Source organism: Lutjanus erythropterus, chromosome 14 (assembly GCF_056507025.1).
Source record: "Lutjanus erythropterus isolate fLutEry1 chromosome 14, fLutEry1.hap2, whole genome shotgun sequence".
Taxonomy (NCBI): domain Eukaryota; kingdom Metazoa; phylum Chordata; class Actinopteri; order Lutjaniformes; family Lutjanidae; genus Lutjanus; species Lutjanus erythropterus.
In genome coordinates this window covers 10478399-10491317 of record NC_139330.1, presented here as the reverse complement: position 1 = coordinate 10491317, position 12919 = coordinate 10478399, and the positions used below count along the sequence as shown (strand labels likewise).

Sequence of the window (12919 nt, the reverse complement as noted above, 5' to 3'; positions counted from 1 at the left end):
CTTTAATTTGTCTGCAGTGCACCTAGATACAGTATGACCAAAACTATGAAACTCAACCTCCTTTGGAAAAGAATGGTTTTAAAGAGAGAAAGAAAGAAATTGATTGATGCAGTGGTGGGAGCTGTTGTAGTGCTACCTCAATCAACGTCCTTTTGTTTTTTGCAGTAATTCTTATGGGTATGGACGCCGCTATAATACCCACAATGGAATGACACCCTCTACTGAATCACAGGAAAAATGAATACTGCCAAAAACTTCAGAGGTAAAAAACCTGGAAACATTCTCCGGGGCCCACTTAACCACTGCACCTCTCTCAATCATTCAGACACTCTTTAGGAGAAGAGCTGTCATACGTTCCATCATGTTCTCAACAGAAGCACCCTGAAAGAGGCAGAGTCATGAATAAATCATATATGTCCTGGCCTTTACTATTGGCACTCCATTAAGAGAAAACTGCATTTGTTTAATAACAGAGAGTGACAGTATTCCTGATGCACTTTGGTCTGGACGGGTTCCCAGATTCTGCCAAGGAAAAGGTGACACTGGGAGCTGCAGGAAGAAAAAATAGATGGCGGAGATTGGGGTTGGGCAAATAGACAAATATAGCAGCTATCAAGCTTGTATTTTGAAGATTTTTGTTATTTAATTTGGTAATTCAATGCAGAGTGAGAGCCGCTGCCAAGCAATGCACAATACACGCCAACTCAGAGTCAGACTATTTTCACATCTTTCATGTGATCAATTAGGGAATTATTTGGACCAAACCAGAGTTGGTGATTGTTGGCATAGTGGAAAGACTAACAAAGATGGTTTTGGTGAGTTTTACCTTGTAATTCAGTCGAGTTTCAATGCAGTGTGTTTTACAGTCAGTTAACAAGGCAATTTAGCTTGTCTTCTTCCCACACTTGCATGTTTCATACTACAGAAACTCTTTAATTTTTATCAGTGCAGCTGTCTGCAACAGGAACATGCATCTCTGAGCTGAAGCGGTTACTAGACTTCAAATGTATTTTTTAACAATACGCATCCAAATGTGAGGCTGGTTCCTGTTAAAAAGACACTGAAAATGTATTTTATTCACATTTTGTAACTTTTAATCCCACAAACTCTCCCTTCACTTCAGCCAGCAGCTGGTTAGTAAGACACGGGGGCTTGCTGGACTTTTTCTGCAGTGTTTTTGTGACCAAACTGTACATTTACTGCCATTAGACAACATTAATCCCTCTGCTCTGTCAACACCTGTCTGCTCTGAATGTTTTCTTTATTTCTTTTGCTAATCCACACCCACTACACACACACACACACACACACACACACCACAGTGCTTCTGCATCGTGTTGATGGAAAATTAAATCAGGAATATTCTCAAATATCAAAGGAGAACTGCACATTGCACACATATATACAGACCCTCCAGCATGGCGTGAATACTGTCGTCACGCAAGTGTGACGACGACGTGCTGCGTGTGGTATAGACGAAGGGCTAATTCAGTAAAAAGGGAGACACAAAAGACACAAAAACCGACTAATTAAAGCTACTACAAGGAACTCTCATATTTTATTGATGGAGCCCCCTGTGGACAAAAACATCATCATCATAATGACCACATAATATAACCTAGAAATATGAAATTATCTACATAAAAATCTCCCCGTTTATTTCAAACTGGCTAACATACTATTCACTGTAACTATGTCTGAGAAAATGAAAACACAGGCTTTTGTCACTATTATATACTACGTAAAAACAGCCAGTGTTCTCGCTGATAGTCTTGTTAAATTATATAAGCCATATAGAGGCATCTGTAATAAACTGACTGTTTCATAATCAGTTAAAAACTCCTTGAAGTAGCTTTAAATGTGTTCCAGTGGAGCCATGTGGAGAGCCTATTGTCTTTATCACAGATCGCCAAATTACCTGACTGCTCCGGAATATACCGCCTGCATACTAACAAAAGCATTAAATAAGCATTTCTTGGATAAATCAAGAGGAACACACGTTGACACTGCCTCCGTGTTTGAATGTCCTCACTCCTGGGGGTCATTTACTCGTGTTATTCAGCTCTTCAATTATTTATTTGTAAATTTAGTATCACTCCAGATCTCTCTTGGGGACAAAATTATACTCTCAGCAGGGAATCAAACCTCCGGCTATAATGGGTTTGGTATTCATCAGCACTCGTGCCAATAGCAATTAGAGACGTAATGGCTCCCAGGCCAAAACCTCCCCACACTACGCTGGGCGGAGACGCTCAACAAGCTGAGGCTGTGTAGTTTAAGTGAACGTATGTGTATAGATTTTGTCAAGGTGTCAGCTGAATTAAGAGCTCATGCCATCACAATAGGCCTTTTCATGAACAGGCGTATGGTTTTCTTGTTCTAAGATGACACTGGTGTCATTAGCATGTGCTCAGAAATGCCTCTGAAACCAAAAGGATGGCCATCTTGACTTTGAAGTAGACTGTAATTTCTAATCCCCTCCAGCTAAAGAAATGGTAATGTGCTGTTTGTGGGCTATCAGTTTCCAGCTAGCGTGTGCCAGCCCCTTATTACCAAATAGGATGACAGTTTAATGAGCCCCTTGCTTGGTGTCAGCAACACATTGTGAAATTGCGCCTGCTGCCATATTGTGTGCGCCCACTTGAGCATTTGAGCAAGCCGCACAACCAATCATTAACTTGCCGTCTCTTCCCACATTTGTGACGCGTCACACACCTGATTCCTGCTCCTTTGTTCAGCTCGAGCATTTGCATGTGACTGGTTTCCCAGCCTCTGTGTCCCTGAGAGCTGCATTATTCTGCGAGAGGCAAGCGGTGTATTTAGGATACTGAGGTGAACTTGAACGTGTCTTTGGTCCTTGTCAGGGGAGAGATTAATGCTATCCTTGGCTCTTTAGCAAGTCAAGGTGTTCAGGACTGTATTTCAGCAACAAATATCAGGCAGGTGACTGAGTTTGTGCTCAAAGGTGAAAGGAAAAGAGACATAATTGCTTTTGCTGATAAAAGGATCTGGTTTCCACCACAATAATATAAAATCATGGACCTTGCATGAACAAAAACACCAAGTCCATGCATTACCATAAACCCAGTAAAAACTCAATGTACCCCAGCCTGACTACAACAATGAAAGGGTGCCCCCTAGTGACAGCAGAGGGTGCACTCAAGACAAGACAATGGGTTGGCACTAATGGAGACACTACAGGCACAGGCCTTCATATGATGATGATTTCTCTAAAACATAAACTGGTTCAACTGATCAGTTAGAAAAAGGAGATTTTAATCAAGAGTCTGTATTTCAGGAACATATTGCTCATATATACAAGGCGTTCATATTTTATTTCAGTGACATGTTGCACATGCATATGAACATCCTCTATGATTTTAAAATTTGGCGCATTACCTTGGTTTATGCACATTGTAGTATATTTTATTTACCCTCAGAATCTGATGATCTTCATGAAATTACTAAAAAATTATGAGTTACAGTCTCATGCTACTCTAAATTTATTTTCCCCTGTCCCAAATTTCACTCATTCTCATCTGTAATATGTAACAACTGTGCTTCCAAAAAGAGTACTGTAGTCCAAATAGTAAATTAGACCAACAGACGGTATATTAAATACGTAGAAACCCTATTTAATATACAATATACAATTGAAGCGATTTGTTTTCCCCATCCCCCCTCTTCAGACTTAAGGAAGCTCAGGCAGGCTGCAGGAATACTGCAGGAGTGCAGGACAAGCACAACAATATGACAATAACAAGCAACAGCGAGTCCTGCACTGTCAGTTGTCTGTCGACGTAAAGCTAAACCCCATAAAACAAAAGCCTGCTGCTCTGAAAACACACACTTTGAAGTTGGAGTTCAGTGACTGCCTGTCTCACTGCCTTCAAATACAAACATCTGCTCCTACTAAAAGATTATTAATGCATTCTTACATCTCATAAACAGAAACTTACTTACTCTGCAAAGATTCAGTATTAATTTGATCTGTAGTTAATGTGAAACAGGCAAACAATAACACAAGTTATGAACCAAAATAAAACTTGAATGGAGGACACCCTGGCCTTAATCTCTGATGACATATTGTGGTCATTTCATGATTTATTACAGTAAATATATTACAGATTTCTCCTTTAATGATTTACATAACAGCACATGTTAGCCGGCTGATTGCACACCCTGAGGCTGCAGCAGGAGGCCGATCCGGAGCACCACTCTCTGGTCTTTCTCTACCTGCTCCGGCCTCGTCACTCCACCGCTCCCCTTCTCTTCTCCGCGCTCCCATCTCAGAGTGAAGTGACCTTTTTTAGAAATCTCCCTGTGACTGATGGACTGGAGAGAAGAGCACTGCAGGTGGTGCCGTCAAAATCCATTTATCTCTCTGCCAGTGCCAGGAGGCCAAACCAATCTCCCCCCCTCCACCTCAAAAAAAAGCAAGCCCCTTCTTTAAGCAGCATTCAGATCTCCTCTAGTTGGAGAGTGTGCGAGCGCTGATACATCATGTCTGCACTGAGTGGCTTGGAGGTAATTGGCTACTTCACACAATCTAAAGCTCATTTCCCCTGCACACCCCCCCCCCTCCCCCTCCACACCCCTCACCCCCCTCTTAACAACTGCCAATCCCGCTGGTAACTCATTTGATGCCAAGTCCCCACCGACAGCAGATCACTTCTCCTTCATTTAGAGAAAAGTCATCGTCCATTGATGTCCTCCCAGCGTGAAACAGCATCAAGAGACGACTTCTCTTTCAAAGAGCTCTCATGTTTCACATTTGAATTGATATTTAAAAGGTGTATTCAAAGAGAGAGGGAGAGAGGTACCTTTCAAAAATTCAACAAACGTTTCTGGTCTCAGTGGGCAGCTGAGTGGTCTTTCAGATAATGGCGCATTTGTTTCATTTAATATTTTTTATCTAATTATTTAAAGCTGCTATAATCAATATTTTTATAATAACAACGGCCCAAATTACTATATCTAATGTGAAAGGGGTCACTTGTAGTGATGAACTCATGAATTTGGGTCTAGAGAGCTTCTTTCAGCTTATTGTTTTGGTGTACTCGATTCACACACCCTTTACCATCAGCAAACAGCAGACACACCAGAAACATTAATGATATGTTACTCTGCTTTTTACGTTAAGTGGTTTTAAGGTGGCAAAGATCAGATATTGATTGTCTGCTAAATGGCGACAGACTTTGTTTGTGTCTAAAGTTTGTGGGAAGATGGGATACACAACAGCACACCTGTCTACATTACTACTATGTTGCCCTGGTAAGGAAAATAGAGCAAACACAGTCATAATTTCTCATGCTTTTACAAATTTGAAGGGAATTCAGGTCTGGAAGGAAGGAATATATTCAGGTTAACTGTGCTGAGAAGTAGTAGGGATGCCTATAATAACTCCACTACCACTCCAGGTATAGACATAATAGCTCCACTACAGGAGACACGTGATGTTCTCTGCTGTTAAGTGTAAAAAAAATGTGCATATATCAGAATTGGCAAATGGCCAAAATAAGTTAAGAAACTAAGAAAATATCGGCGTAAAAATCCAATATTTTGCATGACGGCCCACATAACAAGCCATGGTTTTCGTTGGAGCCTATTGCTCTTTGTTCTTCACAGATTTCTCATAATGATCAGGATGATGGCTCTTAAGATGAATAATTAAATCTGTAGTGCGGATGAAATATGATCTGGCTCCTCCTTGCTTGACCGACGTTGAGCAGTTATTGTAACTAGCAACTTTATGTTTCAGACGGTTCAAAAAACCTACACATTGCAGACATTTTCGCAATGCACAAGCATAATTAAATCATCATCTTATTGGCCTATAATATGTGCAGAAATGCTCATTTCAGGCATTATCAGCCAATACTAACGACGTGCTGTTATTATCGTTCATCCATACTAAGAAGAACTATTGTTTTAATAATGGCTGGGAAAACAGCAGCGATCTGTAAATCTGATCAAGTAAATAAGTGATTTTACGAGCTGGACTATTTCTTGGCTGGGAGAAGCAACTTCTTGCTTAGTTCTTAAGATAGGATAAACCCTTTCACCCTGCAGTTCCTTAGCTCCTGGCTGCGTCCTATCCTATCTCTGACCTTGTATCTTATTCTGACTTAAAGCAACTACAAGGAGTGTGTAAGTGGTTATGAAACCACCGATGCCTCCATATGACCTACATACATTAGCAAGACCATCCACAAGAAGACTGCTCTTAGTGGCTGTCACCGGGTCAGAATCTCTGTGTAATAAGATGAAACAAGCCTGTTTATATTTCCCCAGAGACAGTCATAGTGAGTTGTACGTTAGCCAGTTAAAAAGAAGCAGGAGGAGATTTTTATTCAGGTAATTTAATTTTTGAAGTTATATTTTGTGGTTATGGCAGAGGAAATGCTACTGTTTTTGTCATAGAGGTCTCTAAAATCAACTAAATATGAAGTTTTAAGAGACTAGATTGAACAATTGTTCAATCGGCGCTTGTGCTGTTATGGCCTCGAGACCGTGTGTTTCCTTGACAACAGCTGCCTCATGGACAAGAAAAGACAGGAATTCAGTTTTAACTCTGATGAGTTGCAGGCATTAATCGAGGAGTAGAAACCCCACCAGATGTAGCACATCAATCAAATTAAAAATGAATCATCTTGGCAGTTGATATATATATACCCATAGATATGTGGTGCAGGAAATTTTAAGTGTCGTCGTACATTTTGAGTAGCCTTTCAATCATAATATTCCATCGCCATTGCCATACAGACCTAACAACAGTAGTGCTGCCATCTATGGCAGTTATTTTGACTTTGGGACTGAAGCATTTTCTAGCTAAATGCTTACGAAGAAGATAAGAAACATGTTTCTGTAATGCCAGAAATCCTGAATGTCATGTTGCACCAGGCCAAAGAACATAAAACCACAAACTGCCATTGTACACATGAGTTTTTGCACATAATGTGTTAATTTGTGAGCTTCAGAGGTGTCACTAGGCAGACTTTGGATTTTGGACAACACCAGGCAAGGTGTCGTTTTCAGTTTTTGTGTCAGGTTCAGCTAATCGGCTGCTAGCTTCATATCATATCTGGCTTCATATCTAATGGACAGATATGACAGTGGCATCAATCTCCTCCAATGCAAAATGACAAACTATACCTTAAGTCATGCTAATTTAGCTACAAACATCTGTAAAGCTGCCAATAGCCATTAGTGAGAATCATTAGCTGCCTTTAGAAAGTGATTTGTTGTTTTTAGTTCTATCGTACTGCCCACAGCAGCCTGGTTTCTCTTTTGGGATGAAGACAGTTGATATTATCTTGATTCAGACGGGCCTCAGTAACTCACCATGCTGCGCCTCCTTCTGCTCCAGCTCCTGCCTGAGCTGCTGCCGCTGCTCCTTCATCCTGGCCAGCTCCTGGCTGCTCCCCGAGCTGAGGCTGTGCAGCCTCTTGGCCAGCGCCTCCAGCCGGTCCCGCTCCAGGTACACCGCCTTCATCTCAGCTTTCAGCTCCTTGGCACTGCTGAAGTCATTACCTGCACCGGTGCACCATGGGAGGACATTAAGCTTACACCGCCCATTAATGAGCACCTCCATCATTAATAGCGTAATTACGTGAGGCTAATGGTGAGCGATTCGGGTAAATGAGGTAAATAAAAGAGGTGAAATGTAGGAACGGTTGCACCGGGGTGTGGTTGACTGGAGAAATACCTGAGATGGCCGCCAGCTTGGCTTCATGCAGCGCCAAAAGCTGCGTTTCAGTCTCGCTGACTTTCCTCCTCAGGCTGCTGCCCAGCCTCTGACTCATGACCACCTGGGGAAAAGACGGAGAAGGAAAGGTGGAGGAGAGAGAGGCATGGGGGGGAGGAGGGTAACTAACAAAACCTTTGCAGACACATGGATCCCACAGGATGCGTAGCTCATTTCCAATTCTGCTTTCATTTTCTTTTTGACACTCATTCTTACAAGACCTTACAGATTCATTTCCGTCCTTCTGTGTTCGCCCTGCTTTGAATACACAGCAGAGCATCAACACTGATGTGTTACCTTGTCTATAACCTTTAGAAAGAGAGCGAGTGCGTCTCCTTTCGCGTGGACAGACAGGGAAATGTGAAATCTCCATAAAAGATGCCATTAGAATGTCAGAGAGGAAAAAGGCCCTGAATGTCAGCGGCCTGATGGGGATGCAGCACCTCAGCTCAGCAGTATTCACAGAGGAGCTGATGGTTTCAGATACAGCCTGCCTGGACCCCATCTGCCCTCGCTCTGCCCTTTAACTCTCTGTTCTTTCCAATGTATTCACTTTGAGTTACAGCCAGATACAATCCCCGTGATGCGCTTCCTCCTTTTGAGGAACTATTTTCACCACTCAAAGGGATGCGGAGCCGGATTTTCTGACGCATTTTCTCCTTGAATCTGACACAGATTTGTGCAACACTTTGAAAGGGCTGTCAAATAGGTTGGTATTTCTGAGGCAGAACATCTCCAGGGAGTTTTCTTCCAACAGAAATACAGAAAAACAGTTCTTTTTTTTTTTCAAACAGGCTTGCATAATTTTGTTTCACGCATTACACGAAGTGGAAATTGCTGTGGAGTGCTTTTTAAACTGTAGAAATTTTGACACTGGCGATTTAATTTCAAACCATCAGGCTATTTGTCAATTTAGAGAAAGTCGGTAGAGAAAGTGAAAGTTACTTTCATGCCAGCAATCATTTTGTCACAGCAGGTGTGCCATTTTCCACTTGGTGGATATCTCACGTGGGAACAAAACTTTTCATTTCGACTTAACAATGGACAATCTTGTGATTGTGTTAAGTGTCTCTTCGTGGAGAGCCTGTATATTCCTTTGAGATGCAGTTGCAGCATCAACCAAGCGTTTGATGACAGGTTTCTAAAGGACACAGTAACAGTAAAGAGGTCTTTTTTTTTTTCCAGCCACCCTCCCCCCCCAATCCCCTGCTGTGCCTCACTCGCTGTATCCTTAAACCAGTACTTCTTACAGATTTCTGCTGCTTCTGGCTTTTTGCTGCTGCAGAGATGCATGTATAGAGACCAGTGAGAGGGAAAATCAAACCCCTGAGAAGCAAGTGGGAACTCAAGAGACGCAGCACATACAAAGAGAAGCATGCAAAGCCTTTCACGCACAGGAATGCACCGGTGACACGGAGAGAAACCCCACCAAAGTCATGCTAGCCCAACAGATATTTCACGCAGTACACATAAACCTACGGATTTAAACCACCTTTATTTAACGGGTTGTGCATAAGACTGTTATGGCACCTGTCACAATCTTTAGAGAGTCTTTATGTTTGTGACTTTTCTCATTAAGTGTCAATTATGCCATTTTTAACGCAAAGCTGACACCATTTGAGATGTCTTTGTCATGTCAACTTGACATTAATCAAGTCCATAATGTCTTTGTTATGACAACTCAACATTAACCAAGACACAAATGTCTTGGTGATGGCAACTTGACATTATTCAAGGCGATGACGTCTTTGTTATGACAACTGGACATTAATCAAGCCAATAATGTCTTTGTTATGAAAACTTCACATCAACCAAGACAATATAGCTTGTCAATGTCTTTGTCACGCCAACTTGACATTATTAGACTTGAAGAAACTGTTTTGCTTCACGTTTTAACATTACATTAAGATGTCATATGTGGTTGGTTTTGACCAACCATTATAAGGCCATTATAAGTGTGTCATGAATGCTTTCTTTGACCTCATGTGAAGCGGTACATTTTGGACTTATCATAAAGATGTCATTAAGTTTTATTACAGTGTTAAATGCTTTTGTGACAGTTGGATTCAAACTAAAGTGGTACCATTTGGACTTGTCATAAAGATGTCATAAAATGTCATAAGGCCGGTTGGTGATTTAGCTTACATTGTTAGCTGACCAACCACATATGAGACTATAATGCAATGTTGAAACATCTAGCTAACCAGTGTCTTTAATCCGTACAATGTCAAGTTGTCATAACAAAGACACTGACAGTTTATGTTGTCTTGGTTAATGTCAAGTTGTCATAACAAAGAAATCTTAAATAATGTCAACTGTCCATTAAAAATTACATAATAGATCAAATAACACTTACTAACAAGAATAATAAACATTCATAAAGACTCTTTCATGTTCATGACAGCATGGTTATGACAGCGTAATGTCAGTCTTATGCACAGCCCTTCAAAGAAAGTCTTACCCTGCAATTAAATCTTTTATTAAAGTTGAAAAATTCATAACTTTACTAGTTCAGTTGCTTATTTCTCATCAGAAATACAAAGAAAATCAGATTCTACAGCATTTTGTTGTTTTACTGAGGATTTTTAGGGATGATTTTTTTTTCTCTTACGTGACTCAACTCGACTATGAAGAGTTCACTGCTTTGTCAAATAGAAATAAGCACATGAATACAGACGCTGACATTTGGCGTGCATATTAACACACCCTGGATGTGGCGGACAGTACATACTTTCTGTTTTTAATTTCTACTCATTAGATCTTCGTAAACATTGAGTCATTGTTGACAGACTGAGGCGAGGCTGAGCTGCAGTGGACTGAACAGGTCAGAGGAGCGGCGACTTACTTTAGCAGTCGCTTCCTTGATGGACAGATTCAGCGCCTGCTCCTGCTCCTGGAGTCTGCAAAAAGAAAATAAAAAATGTTACAGCGCAGCACTAAAAGTAATCTCTTCTTCAAGAGAAATCAATAGATGTCAATGAGAGGATGAGAGGAAGTCCAGCAGTACTCATCTAGCTGCCAGACACTGAGTGTTAAATCAAATATAAAGACAGTTACTGAACTTTTTGCAACCTTTATAAAGGAGTGTCTTCAAAGATCTTCTCCACTGGATAAGAGCGAAAGAGCGGGCACGAATTACTCACTGATGAGTCTATGTTGCTGCATTTGCAGCGGATAAAAACTTCAAGCAGACTTCGATAACCAGAAAAACTTTACTACTAGGATGTAAAAGTTGATTTAGACTGACAGTGAGAAAGCACAGGGCCTGTAACTGTAAATTACACGTTTAAAACCAAAACGAATTAAATTTTAGGCAAAGATTTCTGACAGTTAAATAACTGATGAAAAGAACAGTTTAATATTTTGGGAAATACACTTTCCTGCGAAGAGTTAGATAAGTTCAATACAACTGTGTGTTTAAGATGAAGCTCAAGCCAGCAGCCGGTTAGCTTAGCTTAGCATAAACACTGGAAACAGCTGGAAAGAGCAAACCTGAACCTGTCAAAAGATAACAGAATCTGTCTACTGTAACCTTAAAAGCTCACACATTAACACGTTATGTTTTCTTTGTTTAATCTGTACAAAAACTTAAGCGTAAAAACAACAATTTGGGGTTTTATAGGGGTTTGTACCAGACAGTTTCTTGGTTGGATGCAGTGAGTTGTTAACAGTGTATGGCTGTTGTTTTGTACTGAATGGACCAATGCAAGCGTGCTATTGGTCTTCTCAGCTAAATCTCGGAAAGAAAATGACTAGCTGGGACTATTTGAAGTGGGGCTGTATGAGGTACTTATCCATAATCAGTGTATTACCTACAGTGGATGGCGATTGGCACACGCCGAGTCAGGAGACTACTGCTGTGGACAAAGTCAGCAGCAAAGCCACTTCAAAAAAATATTTAAACTGATATTGATTTTTCTGCTGGGCTTTTTTTAAGTAGCTAAAATATGTTTTGTTGCAGATCCTGTCCAAATCATTCCAGTGCTTAGCTTCCATGTTGGTGCTCCTGTCGGTTTCTTCAAACTGGGGCTGTGTTGACTAATACAGTACAATATAATACACTGACTGTGGAAAAGTACCTCATATAACCCTACTTCAGAAAAAAAAAAAATCAAAACTATTCTAAGCACTGTGAAGTCCTGCCAGTTGCTCATTCTCCAGTAGCTGTTCTAGTTTAGATTCCTATCAAATCTTCAAGATAATAATCTTGCCTGTCACTTTTAATTTCTTAAAATATCATGCTTCCAAAAGTTCTGAAATGACTCAGCTGTTGTTTACATCTTGAAAAAAACAAGTGGATAAAAATCTGTGGAAAGCAGCTGAGCTCCGGCTGTGAGGTTATTTGTTTCTTAGTCACAGCTTTAATCTGTCATTTCAAACTGACCTCTCACATAAAGTATTCGGTTGACTGACATTTCTATTGTTCTCACATTGTCTGTTTTCTTTGACTGGGCCAGTAGATTTAGTGTGCTAGATGAATATTTCAGACATCGAGGGTACGCTTATGTAAACATGCAAACAGGGCAAACCATTACGGTCACATTATTTGGTGACAGAGATATAAATCAATTAGCAGATGGAGAAAAAAAGGAGCATAAAATCCATTACGCGCAACACAGGCACCTTGAGAGAGTCCTAATCGTCTCATATCACAAAAATCAGTATGCCCTTCTCATGTTATTCAAGCTGATGTTCAGGGTGAGTCAGAGTAAAATATTGTCTCTGAACATCAGTGTTAACAGCACCATTTTTTAAGGGATGCAGCTACTCCGGTAGATTTCTTTAATCCAGTGCTCATAAGGAAACCTTGATATGAGAAAGAAATGTCCTGTGCTATTTGGAAAGGGAGCTGCACGCAACACAATGACCCCAAAGCACGCCACCCGGAGATGTGCAGCTGAATATCCAATCTGGGGCTGCAATTTCAATCAGCGGCGGGTATAAACGTGTTCCAGTCGGGGTGAGAATATGTCAGATATCAAATTATGCCGGCGACGGTGGGTCACGCCACCGAGAAGGCGATAAGTACAATTTACATGTCTTTCTAACGAGTGGCAAGACAGAGAGGCTTTCCACGGTGCTCCCTCGCACGCTATTAACTTCAGAGGATATGATGCAAAGTAATCATTTGCATCTGAGAAAAACCATTAAAATTCAAAGCGGGTTCAAGCA

General features: G+C 40.9%; 1 protein-coding gene across 2 annotated transcripts in view; it reads right to left on the bottom strand.

Moving 5' to 3' along the window:
- Positions 1–12919, bottom strand: part of disc1 (DISC1 scaffold protein) — a 61651-nt gene that overhangs the window by 34475 nt on the left and 14257 nt on the right. For both annotated transcript variants that reach the window (XM_084735533.1, XM_084735532.1), the window contains 3 exons: positions 10593–10647; positions 7709–7811; positions 7345–7533 (listed from right to left, as the gene is read on the bottom strand). In XM_084735533.1, coding sequence (XP_084591659.1) covers positions 7345–7533; positions 7709–7811; positions 10593–10647 — 347 coding nt within the window. The remainder of the gene's footprint in view (positions 1–7344; positions 7534–7708; positions 7812–10592; positions 10648–12919) is intronic.